The 20451-nt window shown below is 40.8% G+C and overlaps 2 protein-coding genes across 8 annotated transcripts; one reads left to right on the forward strand and one right to left on the reverse strand.

The window, feature by feature from the left end:
• Positions 1–627: 627 nt before the first annotated feature.
• On the forward strand, positions 628–15265 carry tnip1 (TNFAIP3 interacting protein 1). Of its 7 annotated transcripts, none has more exons than XM_069171818.1 (18): positions 628–720; positions 4211–4393; positions 5004–5147; positions 5281–5366; positions 5506–5565; positions 6243–6452; positions 7297–7391; positions 7857–8013; positions 8251–8343; positions 8467–8532; positions 9771–9902; positions 10042–10170; positions 10255–10389; positions 10484–10609; positions 10744–10827; positions 11307–11522; positions 11749–11833; positions 13639–15265. In XM_069171818.1, the coding sequence occupies exons 2-18, from the start codon at positions 4246–4248 to the stop codon at positions 13728–13730; spliced, it is 2058 nt and encodes a 685-aa protein (XP_069027919.1). In that variant the 5' UTR covers positions 628–720; positions 4211–4245; the 3' UTR covers positions 13731–15265. The 7 variants fall into 7 exon arrangements, with proteins under 7 accessions (XP_069027919.1, XP_069027918.1, XP_069027922.1 ...); XM_069171817.1 differs by lacking the exon at positions 628–720 and adding an exon at positions 2945–3054; XM_069171821.1 differs by lacking the exon at positions 628–720 and adding an exon at positions 2945–3054 and having other exon boundaries at positions 11764–11833.
• An 83-nt stretch (positions 15266–15348) lies between these two features.
• gpx3 (glutathione peroxidase 3) lies at positions 15349–19409 on the reverse strand. Its single transcript, XM_069171825.1, has 5 exons — positions 19199–19409; positions 17212–17362; positions 17005–17122; positions 16390–16489; positions 15349–15907 (listed from the first exon to the last, which is right to left on the reverse strand). The coding sequence occupies exons 1-5, from the start codon at positions 19286–19288 to the stop codon at positions 15686–15688; spliced, it is 681 nt and encodes a 226-aa protein (XP_069027926.1). The 5' UTR covers positions 19289–19409; the 3' UTR covers positions 15349–15685.
• Positions 19410–20451: the final 1042 nt, after the last annotated feature.

Genomic DNA, 20451 nt, shown 5'->3' on the forward strand with positions numbered 1-20451 from the left:
AAAGAGTAGCTTAAAAACAATAGATGTATTCATTCTCATTAATATAAATGATACTGTATATAAACCTAAGAACTGTACTTGACAATCTGCTACACCAGTTTTGAACTACATAAAGTCTAGATTTGATATTAAAAAAATGTATATAAGCAGCTTGTTAAAAGTTGAAATGGAAACATATCTGCACATGTAGTCTTGTTTTTTGGGATTGTAAAAGAGACTGAGCAGTGATTATGTCCCTGATTTAATGTTTTGTGAGGACAGCTGGAGTCACTGCCCGACAAACAAAAGGACATTTTGTATTAAGGAGTGCAGAGATAATGACTATCAGCTGCTAATTTCTGCTGCTCTGAGATGGGAGACTGGACTGTCCCGGTGTCTCAGCAGGGTGAGGTGCATACTTGTGACACAGTGGGGCTTCAATCTGATGATTCCCTGTTCGCGCAAGTCATCTGCATCTCCTCGTTTTGTGCAACGAGGAAAAGGCTTTAAAATGTTTAGAAAAGTAGAAAATGTTTAGCAAAGTGTTTAATTTGTAACCCAGCAGGATGAAATGATGGGCGACATTTCCTGTATCCTCAGAGTCATCAGCCTGTTTATTATTTCAGCTCACCACAGCAGCCTGAGGTGGAAACACTGTGCACCCTCTAGTACGGACAAGGTGTTTGGTGGCAGGAACAGGACTGAGGAAAAAACAACTTCTTTGTGAGAGCCAGACGAGCTGTGAGTTTGCTTTTTCCTGCAGCCATCAAATGGCTCTCTGGGGGACACATTCACACATTTTGCCAGCATTTTCTGGCCAATGACACAGTACATCCAGCTGTGTGTGTGTATATGTGTGCCTGTTGTTTGGTTGTTGTATTGTGGGTTTTCACTTAAATCTAAAACAGTTTAGGATGAATCTTTTGTAATATAATGCTTATAGCCTGCCTACTCGCTCATTCTCTTTCTTTACAGTAAGATTTTCTTTCAGAGGTTAAGTCAAAGACACAAAGGAGTCTAGATCAAAACTATTGACTGTGAAGGGTCCTTCTGTGGTTAAAGAGTATGGCATTTTTCATGAAAAACTATGACTAAACTGGTTTCTCTGTTCGGGCCCATGGCAGGTTTAAAATTGTTCTTCAGCGACGCAGTATTACTGATGCACTTTTTTTTGCACTACAGGAAGTAACAATGGTAGCTCCATAAAGAGAAAAACAAAGTCACTACTTTGAGCACATCGTGATTCATGGCATGTAGTGTCAAATTATTTTCAAACTGGGTGTTTCCTGTGTTAACACAACCAGCTTGCTGATAAAACATCCAAGGTTGATGCTCTAAAATTGGCACAAGAAGTGTCTTTATCTCAATGCAGTAGTCAGTCAGGCTGACGCTTGTGTGGTTGTTTTCAGGTCAGAAGTTGAATTATAGAGTATCAGAGGAACGGTCTCTGCAACTGAGGGAGAAATACTGCATGACTTCAGATTATGTGTTTGTTAATTCCCACAAGATGTCGCTATTGCTCTAAATTATTCATTTTTGGTCTGTCGGAGGCCTTCTATACAATTCTGACAATTTAGTCAAACAATTTACTTTGTGACACTGTTTGACACAACATTTTGAAAATATACAGTATTTTCTTTTCCATAACCTGTGGGATGTCTTGAAAACTCTAAGTATCACAGAGTATTTGGTAATGATTAAATCCCAGATATGCTGGGTCTGTAAATTCAACGTTGATTACTTTTAGAAATAGATGGGTGAGTTCACATTTGTATTTTTTGAATGGCATGAGTGCATTTGAAGTGCAAGCTTAATAAAGGAGACAGCTTAGGCGCGACACTGACATGGAAAATACTTTCGTAGATCACGAGAGTGTGTGCTCATGATATTTATTTATCAAATAAATAGTGGGCTATTTAGCTGTTCTGAGAAAAAAAAATATTTCAATGGGAATACCTACATGTATGTTCACTGTACACAGGTCTCAAATAACTCTCACATAAGCTCATAATTACACCTAACTTAATTGTAAGTATGCAACCTACATGTAATGCAGACAGATATTTAAACATCATGATATTATCTCACAACAATTTGGTTATTGTGATATTATTGCCAGTTAGAGCTAAAAGGATTGATCCCAACTCTTTATCTTCTATGTAAAGATAATGGGTTTGAACCAGACAAACAATGTAGTTTAAATATGTCAGCTTGGTCTTTAGGAAACTATGATGGGCATTTTTCACTACTTTCCTATATTTTTAGGCAAGACACAAAAAAAAATCGTGAATTGTTCAAATATCATATTAAATGTTAATCAGTGGTGAAAATATTAATTTGTTACAGCCTTGTCACATTATGAATATTTGATCTCTTCGGTCTCTTGACAGATATTTCTTGTAAACCCACTGTGTGGATAGATTATAGGGCTATACGAAGCCTTCATAAATTAGCTATTGTTATTCAGTCTTGACTTGAAAGGCTCAGTGTAACTTGAACTTGAATGCCTTATTGCTGTCCTCATTCAGAGGAAATATGTGATGCAATCACAGAAACCCCCACCAGCCCCTTCTCTGAATTTATCAATGAGGAAAAAGTCACTCATTGAAAATGTTTGGGTTTGTCCCTCGGCTATATTAGGTAAAGAGAAGAATAAGAAGTTGTTACATTAAAATCATTACAATTCAAGAGAAAATTCATTAAAATATTTGTTTTGATTATTAGTTTTACTTACCCCCGTATCATTGCATCATGCGAGCCATTTTTTGCCACAAAGCAGCAAAGTCCATCATGTGCAAATTGTAGGCAGCTACGGAAAAATGTCCACGATGAAACATTGATATATATATATATATATAAAGAATATTGCTCCTGTGTTTACATTACGGTCACTGGCTCCTGTCGGTGCCCCGCTGTCACAGAGCAACACCCTGATTGGTCCACCGGGCTGTCAATCACCGCTGTTTACATCAAACGTTGCGAGGTGGAATTTCCCAGGTTACAGCAGAGACTCAGTCGACCACTTCCGCAATAGATGTCTGGGCAGAGAGACGAGAGGCCACTGCGAGCAGAAAGGTACCCAGCCTAAAGACACCTCTTTTGTTTTTCCGTTTTTTTGTTTTTTTGTTTTTTTTTTGTCGTTTAAACTCCGCGTCCCGACCGACTAACAGCGTCGGTTCAAGTATTTGTCAAATACGAGGAGCTTCGCGGCTTCCTGTCCCGCACTGTCATCTAGCGTCAGCTAGCCGATAGCTAACGAAAGATGTTGCTAGCAATTTGCATGACAACAGCGAAAACTAATATTAGCCTTCTTCAGCCAATCGAGGTATCAGCAGCTCGACTGTAGTGTGTTTGACTCCCGTCTGTGGGACAGAGGTTTGTCAGCCGGATTCACGTCACATTTAACATTTTTTTTATGCTCTGCTTTTGTCTTCTTTTCCTCGGGTATGATCGTTGTAGTTGTCTTTTTGTGTGTGTGTGTTGTTTTTTTTAATTTTTTTTTAGCCCTCACAAACGCGAGCACACTTTTTTTTTTTTTTTTTTTGCCTTACGTCTCATTTCGCCAGAGAAGCATCGTGGTCCTCCTCCTCTTCCTCCTCCTCCTCCTCCTCCTCCTGCTGCTTTTGTCTCCTCAAAGATCCGTTTGGTGATCTTTTATTGTCTTCACCGACAGTTCACACTCGTCCTGCTGTAAATTATAACTTCGAAAGAGGTCGACTGTGTCCTTCCTGTTGGGTTGATGGATACCAGGGATGTTTATTACATCCACGAGGGACAACTACCAGAAACACCGCGGTTCCTGTTCAGTGCCTTGAGTATGACTACTGTATGAGCAAGAGTGTTTCTCGTTGGGTTCACGGGAGATGATGTTGAAGTCATTCGTCTCCACACGAGTCAGTCGATGCTTCATCTGTTTTCTTCGCCTGCGTGAACAGTTCATTTAACATTTCACGTTTGTTGCTCTTGTGCTGTACTTTTATTCTTTAAAGTGGCCTCTATCAGTGTTGTGCGTTACATCAGGATTTGAATATAACAATTCATCATTTGAAAACAATGGAAGACGATTGCGGACACAAGAAAGACACCGGTCAACTAGTCCTGACCTCCTCTCCATGTGTTTTCTCTTTTTTATCTTCTGCTGATTAGTTTGTGACACTTTACTAGTTTTTTTTTATTATTATTTTTTTATATGTAAAAAAAAAAATAACAATCTTTGTCCTCGTTCCAACAGTTTAGAGGACCATGTATAGGAAGTGAGTGACGGCAATGGAAGGGAAAGGTCCGTACCGCATCTATGACCCCGGTGGGAGTGAGGTCAAGGCCAGAGATGAGGCCGGAGGAGGAAGCAGCTATCGGCAGCTCCTGGAGGAGAACAGCATACTGAGGGAGCGCATGAAGGGACTGAAGAGCTTAGGTAGGTTCCTAAAGAGAGACATCAAGGTCGTGGAGTTAGGGGAACTTCACCCGCTATTTGGCACCACACGTCTGCTGTGTGTTTCTATAACGGAAGAGTTTATTTTTCCAGATTGGTACCAAGACACGGGCATTCATTTCTTTACTGTTATTTCAAAATCTACGACAGAAAACTGTGTAACTTGCATTTTGCAGACGCAGAAAATTCTTATGTAATATGAAGTTAAGTCTGCCACAAAGAGATCACATGACGTCTTCCATAACAGTTTCTGTAATCGACATTCCATTCAAAACATACAGACGAGGAGCATAACTTTCATGCAGCAGGTTTGGTGGAACGTAGTCAAACCTGATCATCTCGCCCGGTTGTTTGTTGAATAACTTGCGTGCCTGATGTGAAGAGCCTGATTGCTTCTTTTGTGAGTCACAGACGGAGTGATGTTTGCACGTAATTTCTTACTGAACTTCTGTCACATCCTATTTGATGACTGCCCGTGCTGATAGTTAGAAGCCTTAGCAGCGTTCGTTGGAAGATAAAAAAAAAAAAAAAGTAGTGAAATTCAGCTGAAGTGTTGCTGGACAGAGACAAGATCTCTCTCTGAAACCTGCAGGTGATTTGCTGGAAGAGTCTCAGTCAGAAGCATCAAGGCTTCGGCAGCGAGTAGAGGAACTTGTGAGAGACAACGAAGCCCTCAAGTCCTCCAGCTTCGCTGCCAGTCTGTGTGTGGGAGGACCCGTTCAGGCCGATACGCAAAGTAGGTCCCACAGACTGGGTGGTAATGATGACTTTGTACACGTACTGTGTATTTATATTTGTGAATTATTAAATTGTGTGGCAGTTATTTTTTATTTTGATTGAAATCATGATGTTTGTACGACTTATTTCAGGTAAACCCTGTTTACACCCCGCTGCAGAGCAGAGGGAGGAGCAAACAAGCTGTTTAGGGAAGACCCTTCAGCCTGAGAAGCCCAATGTAAGTAACTATTGTTTGAGATCCTTCATGTGTGATAATTGTAGGATGGTAAATAAGATGTATAACGTGGCAGCTAGAGGATGAATGAAATATGGACATTGCTTGTACTTCAGGGCCTCTTAACTTTTGGTATTTACAGGAGGCTTTGTTGGAGTTTGAGGTGGTGAATATGGAGGGAAAGACTCCAGATGCCTTGACTGTACGTATCAAATAAATATTTAGAATAAACCACCACAGAAGCTCAAATGTATTGGTTCTTAGTGATTGTTCCAAAATGCTTTGCATGTTCAGATGACCACAATGCTCTAGATTTGAACCCCTTACAAATGATTTTTTTCTTATTGTTTTGTGTAATTTATTGAGGCCAAGTTTAACTTTTCCTCTATATAACAATTTCCTTCATATTGGGAGTATATCCATGGTGTGTTGACTCACCAACAGACTCAATACTGGGAGCTCCAGCCTGAGTCAGTCAGGGGAAAGTCCAGGATTATTGCTGCCTAGAATTACACAGCTGATTCATTCACACACTACATCCTAGGAGATGTGAGTTAATAGGACACGGTGTCATAATATTTCAGACACATTTGCTGGCTTGTCACATATTGTAAAATTACTTTGGCGCAGTTGCCACACTTAAAAATATTATTTTGTTAAAAGTAATATCACCACAACAAGCTGTAGAGTGTGACAACTAAATTTAAACCCAGCAGAACAAACTGGTTTGACTTTTTTGATGAATCAGCTGCTGCTTTTCAAGGAAATAGCAGCATGATGAGTCTTACAGTATTTTTGGCGCTGGTTTGAATACACGCGTAATGAATCACCTGGAGTGGAAGGGCTGACTTGACTGTTTACCTGTGTGGGTATCTCCAGGCCGAGTCAGTGGCAGGAGTCATCCCCCTCCTCCCTCAGGAGAACATCGAGCTGGCGAGCCAGCTGAAGCGGCTCGAGAGTTCTTTCAGCATATTCGCTGAGGAGTCCAACCCGAACCAGCTGTTAGCGCACCTCGGCCGCATGGCTGTGGAGTTTCACCATCTTTCCTCAAAGGTCCAAAAGAATGAACAGAGGACCTCCCTCCTACAGGTAGGCCACACAGCAACAACAACTGGATGACAAAGTGGAAAAATGACATCACACTCCTTGGACTGAAGATATTTCTCTAGAGATGGCTTGAGACACACTTGAGTTTATTTTCAGCAGCATCATGCAAAATATATATCAACTATAAACAAGTACATGCTGTTTTATGGGATCTATGTTTATGGGGTAGTTTAGAGACTGACTTGTAAAAACCTTTTTGTTGCACATTTTATTGCGAGTGTACGTAGATCGGACAACCTGTGCAGATAAAAATACACGTGAGAAGTTATATTCCTTCCTGACAAATGTTGTTTCCTCACTGCTGTAATTACGTTGTCTTGCAAACAGTAGTTCATGCAGGCCGGGGACCTGTATGTGCATGACCCACAAAAACAACTAAAGCTGCTCGCACGACACGTGTAGTTAGTCAGACATCATCATATCAGAGACCTTGCTATTTTAATTTCACCTTTTATTAGTTCATAAACCACATTTTAACTTACAATTCAAAAGTGGTTTACAATAAAAGAGTAGACCTGTAAAAAAACTATATATATATATATATATATTTTAAGGCTCATGTGTATCGCCACATTTTATTGTTCCTCTATTCAAAACTTCTAACACTTCTAAAGTTGCGGTTGTGGGATAAAATAAACAAAACACATCTCAGAAAAACATTTTGTTGGTACACGTGCATCACAATCCGGCATCATTTTATCCTCAAAATATCTGTTTTATTTTGTGTTTAAGGTGACTGCTATGTGTGGAGATATAGATGTAAAAATGCCATTGTTATTACACCAAATGATGCCTTTGTATATTTTTCTTCTTCTTGTGTTTATAGACTCTCTGTGAGCAGCTCAGACAGGAGAACAATGACCTTCGAAAGAAAATGGAGGAAGATCATCATATCAGGAATCAAGACTTGGAACAGCTAAGGTATTGTTCCTCCTTCTCTTTTATTTTGGCAGGGCTTTGTGTTGCTACTGGCCAGGCGGAAACTTTATTGTTCGGAATGTCAAAAAGAACAAACTGCGAGATGTGTAGTACATCATTACCAAACACCATCGCTCTTAAACAGTCCAGAGGAATGAGAACACGTTTAGTTTAAACTGAAGTACAATTGTGTTTCTTTTGACCTTTTGAATGTAGTGTGAATCAACCTCTATTTATTGTTTAATGAGAAAACATCACACAGTCTTTACTGTGTCCTGGATATTGACAGATGACCGTACTTTCACTACTGATGGGGGATTATTCCAGTGCTTTCTGTGGCCCTCACAGCCCCCAGTGGGTGTTGTAGGTTCTTCCCAAAAGATGTCCTGAAGCTGAAAAAAAAATGTCTCAGAACTCTTGGGAATCTCGGTCACAAATACTATCATTTTCGTTTTCTTGCTTACTTAGACAGGAGAATCAGAAACTTAAGGAGCTGGTCACAGGAGGAGCAGTAACAGCAGCAGCGTCCGCGTTGCCATCCGACACTGAAACTCCAGAGGCCAAAGAGGAGCCGCTTAAAGAGGAATCTGTCCGACCCAAAATGGAGGCCACCACACCGCAGAAGGTAGTTTGAACTAAATGTCCTTTTCTATTATGCACAGACACACTATTCAACTTTGCTTCATGTCAATAAATCTGTCCCATTTTCCTACCAAATAAATTTTTATATTAAACTTAATTTTCCTGTTTAAAAATGCTTTCTGTAATGGGTTTCTGTGACCTCAAACTTCCCCACTAAGACCTTTATGATGTGTGCAACGGAGGAATGTTGTGGATTTAGGAATATTTTGTGTTCCCCCAGAGTGGAAAAGCTGCAGAGAAAACCCCAACCAAACCTTGTGACTTTGAGGTGTATGAAAAGAAGATCAAGCTTTTGGAGAAGCAGAGAAAGGATGTGAGTCTTACTTTGCTTACTGTTCATCCTCTTTTTTTTGCCATAGGGGGAAAGTCTTTGTGTATTTCTGTTTCCTATAGGTTCATTGTGTTGTTTGTTTCACTTTCTGGCACTGCTGTGCAGGTACTGGAGGTGAACAAGCAGTGGGACATTCAGTGGAACTCCATGAAGTCACAGTTTGAGCAGAAGGTACAGTAATGACTTTACAGTGTGGGAAGACAGCACCATGTCTGAGTACAGCGCTGCTGAATCCAAATTCCTTTGAAAAATATATTTTTACATTTTTCAGTTTAATGAGTTTGGTGTGTTCAGTCCAATCCATCGAGTAGTCTTTGATTAGATCATTTTTATGTAGCTGATCATTCAAAAAAAATGATATTCAGCTGACTTCCACTCGAGTCATTTCAGCCTCTGTGGATGTTCAGTTCAGTCTCCATGTGTCCTTTTAACTTAAGGGTCAGGGTTAGCTTTAAATACTTATGTCACTTTATTTCCTGAAATACTGTTGCTACTTTTAATAGAAGTGACAAATTTGGAAAATGATAAATTAAATTTAGATTGTATTAACTGTTTTCCTGAAATTACAATAAACTAGGTCATGCTATTTTTGAACATTATATAGTTAGAAAATGTGACTATTATCTCATCAGACAGCTTTGAAATAAAAGCATCGTAGCCACAATGGTCAAATTTTTTTGTATTATTCCAGTGGAATAATCATAATAAATGTTCTTTCTACCATTCAACATTTTTTTTTTTTCAAATGGGTGAAATGACTGATGGAAAAGATTTTGTAAATATCTATAAGGAAGTCAGGGCTCTGAAGTTTGTGAGCATCAGTTGGCAGTGTAGCAGGTGTGTGTATGTGTCTTTTTTGTCAGTGTGCTTGTCCAGTGGAAACGCTGCAGTCTTGCAATAGTCTCGCTCTCTGAGCACACTCACCACAAAGCCTGTCACACTTCTAGCGAGAATTCCCCTCACCTCTCTGGCACCCGCTGACTTCCTGCTGTAGTGCAGTCAGAGGGCAGCAGAGACACACCGATGTACACACTCTCGCGCTCATACTCACACACCTACGCTCGCACACACCCACAATTATGAACACACGCTCACACCTTGCAGAGACGGGGACACCATGCAGCTTTGGGTTTAAACCACAGAAGTCTAGATATATCCATTTGCGTCACTATGTTCGTTCATATTTTTACACAAAAAGAGAACTGCGTGTTTGCAGATGTGTCCTTGTTGCTGTGTCTTAGTTTGTAATATGATAACGCACATTTCTAAAGATTAATTTTAACACACACCAGCTGATGTTTATCTTTACCAGAGAGGTGTGTGGTTTTTTTTTTTCGGTTGGTGTTTATGAAAATGTTATTTTACTGCTGTGATCAGTGGACTCAGGGCTGGTTTATATTTTCCCTCAGATCACAGACCTCAGACAACGGCTGGCTGAGTCCCAGAAAACCGTGCTCGAGCTGGAGGCCGAACGAGAGCAGAGGCAGCGCGACTACGACAAGAAGCTGCTGTTGGCCAAGTCCAAGATCGAAAACGTACAGGTGAGAATACGAGGACACAAAACTCGGGTGAAGTCGCTCGAAAGAATTCCAAACCAGGACACGGAAACGCAGTGAAATTAAAGTCATCCACGTCCTTTTAGGAAAGTCGTTTTCAGTGTTTTAGGTGTGCATGTTTCAGGGCGAGAAGGAGTGTTTAAACTCTGAGACCACTGAGCTCAAGCAGAAGATTCGCTACCTGCAGGATCAGCTGCTGCCCCTCAGCAAACAGAGAGAGTACCAGGAGAAGGAGATCCAACGCCTCAACAGGGTGAGTGTGAAAGAGATGCACAAAAAGAACAATAAAGTCCAGAGATGTTTCTCTCCGTGTAATGTTTGTTTTGTCTTACCTCAGGCTTTAGAGGAAGCCTTAAACCTGCACTCCCCTTCATCCTCCCAACAACCTCCTGGCCAGGGGAACTTTGCAGATGCAGCCAATAACCTGAAGAAACAAGAGCTGCTCACTCAAATTGCTGTACTAAAAGAGCAGGTCAGACATGCAGCAAAACATTTACACACTTGTACACAGTTACGCTGCAATGACGCACGTCATGTCAACTGCTATTTAACTTATGGTAAATCAGGTGAAAATCTTTGAAGAGGACTTCAGGAAAGAAAGGAGCGACAGGGAGCGAATGAATGAAGAAAAAGAGGACTTGAGGCGGCAAGTTGAGAGACTCCAGGGTCAGATTACTAATTTGACCAATCAGGTAAACTGTGTTCATAATTTTGCCCTGTGTGATAAATCAAGACCCAACTTTTGTATCTTGCAATGAATAGCCGTTATAACTGGACTTCTCTTTGACTGAACTGCTCTAATGAGAGATTTGTTTGTTTGGTTCAGCTTCATCAGGCACAGAACGAGTGTCAGAGAGAACGCACGGAGAGATGTAAGCTGGAGAGACTGCAGATGCAGCATCACAAACAGGTACCGGCTGCAGCTCAGGTCTGAGCCTGAAAGATTTATGAAAATGGTGGCGTGACACTGGATAGGAGAAATGTTGGATCATGTTAGCCATGTGTTAAAGTTCATATAATCAGGGACAAACCATTCACTGAGAGTTGCTCTTTAAGCCGTGGGGATGCTGTAGCATACGAGTGCTGGTAAACCTGGCAGACTAGTGCCCCCTTGTGACAGAATGCAGTCTTAGATGACTGGAGGACTCGATTGACTGTAATAAGTTTGTACTGGACAAATCCATACTGCAGCTCAAGAGCCTCACTCCGGTTAGCTCGTTTGTCAGTGCGTTCGGGATCAGCAGGTGGAACATTCACACTCCTCAGCGGGAGGCAGCTGCAGCAGGGTTAAAGGTCAGCAGTGGCCTATGCCATGACGCGGCCGCTGCGCTCGCTGAGTGTAGCGGTGCACTGATTGGGGATCACATGTGTACTTGTGATCCCTCGTAGGGGCAGCAGCAGGAAAGACGTACCTCAGACCCCACGTCAGGCTCAGTGAACGGCCCGCTGAGCCCTCCCTACTGTGGTCCCTTTGTGCAGGTGGGACCGCAGGGCCTTGAGGGCTGGCCCATGCACTTCCCTCCCCGGATGCCCAATGCAGCAGGCGCCACAGCCGCAGCCGCCGCAGCACCACCCCCTGTACGAGACTTCCAGCCTGTTACCCCGGTAAGGGTGCTCTAAGGCCCCTCTGTCTCTGTCTCTGCACTGACTCTGCTTCACTGAGGAAACACGGCTCTTCTCTCTCTTTGCTGTACTCCCCTTATTTGCTGGGAGCAGCACGCTTAAATTCAAGAACCACTGCTAGGTTACGGCAAAGACTTAAGGGCTGCTGGTTGTGATGATTAAAGATATTCAGAGATTTGAATTCAGATGGTGCCTTTTCTTTGATCAGGGTTTTCCTTGGCAGATGTCATTCCCTCAGCCCAGAGGGGCCAGAGCAGTAGGAGAGAGTTCGAGACCACCACCGGAGAATGCAGGTAAAGGACTTTTATTCTGAAAGTGTCTTACGTACCACATTATCGTACCGTTTTCTTGCTCTGGGTGGTGTTACTGTGTGTTTTTCATTATTGTCAACAAAACTCCATCAAAAGACTTAAACCAACCAGGCGTTCGTACAAGTAGTCTTTCTCTCCAGACTGTGTACAGATGTATTTCAAATTATGGAAAAGAGCTCTTACTGTACAAAAGCTATATGAGAAGAAATGATCCCACTTAACCAAAAATAGATATTCTCAAGATACTTGAAGTTCCTGGAGACTCGGTTGGCAGCATCATATGCAAGAACTCAAGGAAGAGTAGTGAACCTCGTCGGCTTAGAAGAAAGAGGGAAATTCCTCCAAGCGGGAAATCAGACTTCCTAAAACAACAGCCCTGTAGAAACAATCTCTGTAATACTGTCCAAAACTTGCAGGAGGAACTGATGAAGGCCGAAACTAAAGTATCCCGGAAACTATAGGAAGAACACTAAACGAGCAAAGACTTGGTACCCGGAAACTCCATTCGTCACCACAAAGCAGTCTTCAAAAAAAATCTGCTTATATCATTCTTATTGGAGGTTGTAAAGGTCAAAGGACATTACTATTACTGTAAACTTCAGGGGTTTGATTCATTTAGCTCGTTAGCCTTTTTGGAAAAAATCTTGTGTATCTTTGAGGTTTACTAGTGAGCTCAACATTTTGTTCTCAAAAATCACTCGAATAAGACTCATTAAACTTTCTTTGCCTTTTAACCGAGGCTTCAGTTGAGATGTTTTCTAAAATGTCTTGCAGCTTCAAGGCGTTGAATGCTTTTGATTGCAGCTGTACTTCTTAACCTCGTCTTTGACCCTCTTTCTCCATGTATGGATGTAAATTGTTTAAAACAGGCCACAACTACAAAGTGACATTTAACAGTATTTTGCAGGATTTTTACATCGAAATAAACATCCGTTTAATTCCCCCATTGCAAGAAAAATCTCTGTATTTCACCATACAGGGTTTTTAAATCTGGTGTCTGGGGAAACATTCCCGCGTTGATCAAACCAGTGCATTCTGGCCGTGCTCTAACTTCCAGTTTAGTTTTATTCTTACTTAAATTGGGATAAAATAACTCGATCAGGAAGCATTTCTAGACTTTCAAATGTCATCAGACTGAAAGGATCCAATTTTAACAGTGAAACGAGTCATTTCGCAAACGTTGGGACGCCCTTTATTTCATTTATCTATTGTTTTATAGACGCAACGGTAGCGACGTTCTGCAGATTTAAAAAAGATGTTTCTAAAACAAGCGGACACTGAAGCTTTTAGAAAATGTTACTGTTCCAGGAGAAAATACTGCATTTGTTGCAGACTGTTATTCAGCCATGAATAGATGTGTCTTTCGTTATTATTAGAAGAGGCTGGACTCACTTGAAATAAACTACCATGTTCATGATATTGAATGAAGATCACTCTGTAAAATCATGCAGCTCACTGTGTTTCAGGTTTTTCTAACGAGTGATCTTCAGCACAGAAGTGGAAGCCATATCAGATTTAGCTACACACGCGACACTTGTCAGCAGATCAGTTCATTTTTACTTTTGGTCTTTTCATGAGATTTTTTTTTGGACAGGAATCTTCTCGGCATTCTTTAATGCAAATCATCACTGATCCAAAAAATGTTGTGTATTTTTTTTTTTTTAAACAACACATTGGGCTAAATGTTTAATTCATCGATTTCAAATTTGAAGTGAAAGATGTGCAGCAGCAAAGGCTGTGACTGTGAAGATAATACAGTTCTGTACCTTTTTGTTGTGTGTGCGTAGATCAGTCGTCAGCAGCAGCAGCAGCCACCGCCGCAGCAGCAGGAGGATTTGGGAAAAGGGAGCGACAGAACATTGACCCCGGAAAGCACTAAAGCATCACCGTACCCACAGAACGGATTCTGGGTAGTAGCATGAAATCAGTTTGTTTTTGAGTTGAAAAGGTGTGATTTGATCTATAATTTTCCTACTGAACTGTAGATATCCTATTGTAATGTTGTTTATACTTGCGTTTTATAAGGCTATTTGTGAAACACTTCGCTATTCTGAAAATATACATGAAATATTATTTACATTTCTTTTTATTGGGAACTTAAGTCATTTGTTAAATAGGTTGGAATAATTACCATTGTTTTTTTGTTTTTGTTTTTTTTCCAGCAAATATACCTATGTGATTGTCTCTGCAAGTATGTAACAAGGTGACACTGAGTTTGTTACTTGTAGGGTTACAGGAAGCCATTCCCCAATATGACTAAGACTACATATACTCATTCCAACAATGAATGATTATATAGATACACTGAATCATAGAATTTACAATGTGAATGTTAATTGATTTATGAGGGTTTCTTCAGTACCATCGATGTTAGACTGTCCCATGTGTGTAACTGTTCAAAAGTGGTTGTTGAAATACAAAAATTTGGGGAAAATGAATTTTGATGGTATCATACCAAAAACATGATTGTGATTATTGATAATTTATTTATAACCTGCTGTTTTGATAGTTGCATTGACTTAAGTGTAAATCATTGTCTTTAGTAATGCTGTTCTTTCTATGTTGTTAGTGTAATCCCAATATATTGTAGCTATTGACATTGTATGTTTGTATCAGACAATACACAATGCACAGTACATACACAGCCTTTTTTTTTTTCCCCATGATGATGGACCTAATCTCATTAAACACTTCTACTTGATTTGACCAATCATTCCGATATTTATACTCATCTTACTACATCCTGTACCGCTGCCCACAGTTTAGCCCCAACATACTGGATCTAGAGGTTCCAGCAGCAGTGATGACTGCTTTCATCCTCAAATACCTGTTATTTCTCATTAACTCGCAGACTGAACATTTAAATTGTGCGCAAGCATCAGAATTTGTATATAGGGGCCCGAGACTCCGTGTTACAGCCGCTCCTCAGAGGAAAACCTCTGCCAGGACATCTGGCTTTACTTTCTCTCCACTTCAACAACCAGTAATCGTTGCCTTGCCGACTGACCTGAGAACTGCTGTAACACAGTCAGCCTTTAACAGACGGGATCCACACCTCAAGATCATATGGGTTGATATTTTAGAAAGGTAAAACCAACCCTTAAAGTCAAGCCTTGCCGTTTTAACTAAACACTAGTTACAATTTCCTTAATACGTCATATTTCAAATAGTCATATGAAGGGCTTCAAAATGTGTGGAGGAAGTGTTCAGTTTTATCTTACAAGTAATAGGAAACAAAATCATGATGGGTGAGAGCTGAAAAGAGACATCAGCAGAATTGCACTTTGAAGGGTATTCTGTAATTACTGGCAGTTGTATTTTCCTGGTTTGTAGTCTTATTTTTTTTGCTGTAGGCAAAAGCACATGTGAGACTTTTTGTATTTGACTGGCTTAATAAATTTATTCTAAATGTCACTTATCTTTACTTTGCTTATTCAAAATTCTGTCCAATTTTCATTGCAGGATAAAAGAAAAGAAAAATGTCAGAGGGGCACAAGTTGTGGTTGCATCATTTTATTAGAACATCTACAGGTAACAAAGTCTGCACAGATTTGTTTTTCTTTTTGCAATTCATTGGAAGAATTACAAATTAGGCTGGTAATGGTTAACGAGTCCCGAGAAGAGAAGAAGACATGGTGCTGCAGGATTGCAGGGCAGCCTGAATGCACTGAAAAGCCGCCCTGAACCCCAGCATCCGAAGAGGCACCACAGAGTTCCTGTTTTCAAGCCTCCTCTTCATTAAACATGCCTTTTTCATGCATCAGAAACTGTCACATTACCATTTTCTCTACATCATTACAGTTAATTAGACAGACATTGTACAGGGAATCGGCTCTAATCGAAGATCTCTTGTGTGTACTGTTGGAACAGGTATCTGCGAATGTCATCTCGGACCTCAGAGATTTTGACAGCTGGGTGCCACCTCATCACCGGCTTCCCGTTTGCTCCCACTAGGATCTTCTCGAAGTTCCACTTGACGTCGTTGAGCTTCAGAGGCCCCCAGAGCAATCTGCCCTCGAAGTTACCGAAGTTGTCTCCAGCAGGAGGGCAGCTGCTCTGTGTGGCAGAAAGCACAGGACTGATGAGAACAACAAATTGTCTGAGCAGTAGGTGCAGATATCTGTGGCACAGTGCTGAGGTGGAGGGCAAAGCCTCGCATAACATGAACATTAAGTCATTACTGTTCATGCTGTACAACCAGCAAAGCTTGTGAGGAATCTTCGGCATAAAAATTCAGAAGTAATATTCAAAACCGGCAATAACTTTATAATTGGGTGTGAAAAAAAGAACCACACTGCTCTGGGTTTGCCCGTGTCAAAGCACATTCATGTACCCTTTTGTAAACAAAGACTTCCCCAGAGAGCCATCAATTAAAAGGCAATCCAATTATAAAATCTCTCCCAGCACATTGTGTTTAGATATCCAGGCTAACCTTCAAATATTGCATCATCAATTTCCTCTTTGAAGAGAAGCATTCGTAACACTGTGGTTTAAACGGCTCCAAATTTAAGTTTCAAAAATCACAAGCACCAACTCACCTTAAGGAAGGTGTAAACCTCTTGTTCGGTTTCTCCGTTCACAGCCCCTTTCTCAAACAGCAGGAAGTTTGGAACAAATCCATTGCCCGGTCTGACATGCCTGGAATCCAGAGAGAGGGCAGCTTATCAGCAGACACACCTCTGAGCACTTTGTGGCTTGGCAGCTGCCCTCAAGTCACTACAAGCGGAGCAAAACCACACCATGCATGGTGAAGGCTCTGCTATGGCTCTGTGACGACTGATGGGACCTGTGACATAAATTCTACGCATGTTCAAGAGGTCATGTAGAGAAACTAATCTTATTGCCAATAGTACCTTTCCCTGATTAAATGAAGCGTTGTTGCTTGACAGAGGATTTACCAATATTTAAAATTCCTTTCCACATCCTGCCTAGAAAGCTTACAGCACATACGGTGTCTCGTGATGAGCTTGAAAATGAGAATTTAGGGAGTTCTCTTGGTTTCACATTTTCTTTCGGCTTCAAGGGCAAAATTCTTTCAAGGAATCTAAAAGCCAAGATTGGGGGGAAAACAGGATTTTCAATTTACAACAATCAGTGTTTTTAAATTGTAACCGAGAATGTTGACTTGTACTGAAAGACAAATAACTTCTCACTTTAAAGCCAGCAGGATCTCATGTGGTCTCCCCGGTTCCTGTCTCCCAAACTGGTTACAGGGAAAGGCAAGGATAGTGAAGCCAAATGGTTTCAGCTCCTCATGTAGTGCATTCAGTTCTGATGAAAACAAATTCGGATGAAGAAAAAGTGCTTAAAAAAAAAAAATACTATGACATAACAACGAGGCCTGTGGTGATTTTACTTACCTACATACTGGAAGGTGTATCCTCAGTATGTAGCCACATTGATAAAGAGGACAGTCTTGCCTTTGTAGTCACTGAAGTTCACGGTGCGACTATCATTTAGGGTCTTCGCATGGAATTTGTAAATGGTGCCGTCGGTGGATGAATTACACCACTGGGGGTACGGACAAAAGGTCAGCAGGTCAGGTTTGTTTGGACGGACAGGCGTGTAATCACCACTTTTACACTCAAAACACACACTAATGTTTGATGAGTGGTGCATTTTGTAAAATGTATGTCACCCACTACTTTTAATGACTTTTTAAGTGAATATTTAAAAAAGAAATTGAATAGAAACAAATTAAGTTCTTTACTTAATAATTCAATAAAAAGTGATGTGTACTGATAATTCTGTGCATGTTTGATCATGAACACCGAATTGAAGTTTAGATCTGAAGCAACTGATTTAAAAGAGAAAAATGCCAAACATTTGCTGGTTCCACCTTCCCAAATCCAAAAGCTGCATTTCTTTTACGATACTAACCCGACTTTGGGTTTTAACGCGTTACTCGGACAATTCAGACATCTGAATGCGCTGCTTACAGTTTATTTCAAAGTAGTGACTAATGCAGACACATCCTGGAAGGTTAGGTAAACAATTATTCCACCAGTCTGTCCGGTTTTCAATGCAAATATCAGGCGCTTGTTTACCAAAATGGTTCCAGGAAGTTTTAACCAAATCAGCAGCATCAGGGACAACTGCAATACTTTCTTTCTTACTCCTCATGCCTCCGTTATGTGGGCTGGAGAACTCCTGGCATGTGCCCCGCTACAAAAACAAGCCCACTGTCAACAGGAGCACTTGGCAGCTCTCTAAAAATCCAGAGGGAAACTGACAGATCTCAAAATCACTACACCCACTGACAAACAATGCCCCCCCCCCACACTTTACGCTGAGAAATGACCAATTATTTTCATACGGTTGAGATCAAGGTGACCCTGAATGTGTGGATAAGGATGAAGAGCACAATCTGCACAACAGTCTGTACCCATGGGGTACTGTTTGTTGCATTGTCTGTCTCGTATGAAAAATTCTAACTTGTAAACCGCAGGGCATTACAGGTCAGAATTAATCCTTTTCTAAACATAAATTGTTGATAGCTTACTCTTAAAAACAAGGGGAAAGAAAACACCCCGAGATTATTGATTACAAACTTCATAGTGTGGTTGAGGCCTCATTCACTCATCCCAACCCGTCCGACATGTACACAGGTTTCACAAAATGTCAGCACAACATCGAAAAGCACTTAACACTTCAGTCACAATTGACTACAGTAACACAAAACTTGTTCCTGCTGCATTTACAATTGAAAATTAAGTTCAGAGCAACAGGTGTTTACATAATTTATCTACCTCCTCAAATTCTTAGTGTGAAACAATTAGTTTGAATACAAATCCTCAACACCAGTGTAATCTGTGTTGAACACAAGCAGAGAAACATTAAGCAGAGGGCATAATCATTGTTGCTCAGACTTTCAGGTGCTTTGGGCAGAGTCATCTTATAATTACTTGCTTTATCGCGAGGAACAGTCTGGAAAATCCTGCCATCATGGCAAACATGACGAACTACAGCGCGGACAAAACAACATGACATGGCAACGACTCCTAACAGGCATGTAAATACAGCCTTCTGTTCCCAGCGGTGCAGCAATTAGGCAGATTTATTTGCTTCATAATGATTGAAAAATGTTTTATCGACCTTTTGTTTTTGCACATCAAGTTAAATTATATCAGATGGGTACAGCTTCCTGAGGTTTTATGTAGACATTGATTTGCTGAAACAACCTGCATTCCAGTTTGAAGCAGTTTAATTATGGTTAACAGCGCAGGTGTACACTCAGCACTATTAGGAAAAACAAAACAAAAACAGGTACGTCGTCTGCTGTCACGATCACGTTCGTCCCCATCTGCCTGAACTCTTACTGTGAAAGTGTTGGATATCAACAAGTACCTGAGTGGCCCCGGCCATGCCTATGTCTCCTTCTCCGGCGGTGCAGGGTCGCAGCAGAGCGAGCAGCAGCGGTAAGAAGCGCCACATCATGACGTCCTTCCCTGGAGACGATGATCGCTCGATGTGGATGTCTGTCAGCGCCTTAAATGCGCGCCTCTGGGGGCGGAGGGACTCACAGCTGGCTGAGATTGCGCAATCTTCTGTGTAAACCCATTGTAAGACATAACATGGATGAATAAAATAATGAATGTGTAGCCTAGCGTCTGCAAGTTAGATGGAGAAAAAAAAGAAAAGAGTATTAACTTCATGCCTGTATCATAAGATTAATTTACTGAGGAACCAAATGAGAGGTTTATCAGCTCGTATTGTTTATCATCATATAGCCTAGAAGTCCTTTACTTAGTTTAACTATCAAACTAACCAGATAATGCTGCCCTTTAATGTTCACTTCCCCTAATTAAGATAATCTGACAATCTTGTTAATTAAAAAGCAAACACAGTTGGTTTCTGTGGGCATGCCTGCTGCTTAACCTACCATGAACAGTGATAAACACCATTCAGTGAGATGGTGGATAAACATTATCTATGAAAAGTGAGTCTTTAGTGGAGTGACAAGTTGACTTGATCTTAATGAAAGCAGGATGATAAACATTACCAAATGAAGGGAACCCCCCTTCGTTTTGTATCTTACGCCCTGTGCTGTAGGTTACCATTGAGTTATTCAATTCATGAAACATTTCTCCTCTCTGAGATCAGCTGTTGCCATGGTGAACTGGTACTTGGCCATGCCCCGTGGGTGCCTGTTAGAGCAACTCTGACTGTATTACACAAGGCCACGAGCAGTGTTTTTGCACCAAGGAAACACGAGTTTAGAGCATAATCAAAAATTATTAAGTGCCAACATTTTTCTAGAGCACACTATGTTCAGTGAGGGAAAAAAATATGCACAAATTAAGCTGACATATGTCAAGTTGAATGACTGACCTTTGAGCTGATACATAAATGTGTGTTCCTACAAAATAATAATCAAATATAAAATACAATTATGTTTGACAATTAAAGACCAAACTCCAGTTGAGACAATAGGAACAGACACAAAGAAGACCCTCTCATAGACATCCCCCTCAGCACCATATACCCTGTTCTTGGTGTCATTCAGAGATATTGTTGAAGTTAACCTGCACTTCAGCATTTGTTTTCAGGTGGGATGATAAGAACCCATCAAAAATAAACCTGTGACTCTGGTTATGTTT

This window comes from Embiotoca jacksoni, unplaced genomic scaffold (genome assembly GCF_022577435.1).
Source record: "Embiotoca jacksoni isolate LCO1_2020_lvr unplaced genomic scaffold, fEmbJac1.0.p SCAF_5, whole genome shotgun sequence".
NCBI lineage: Eukaryota > Metazoa > Chordata > Actinopteri > Embiotocidae > Embiotoca > Embiotoca jacksoni.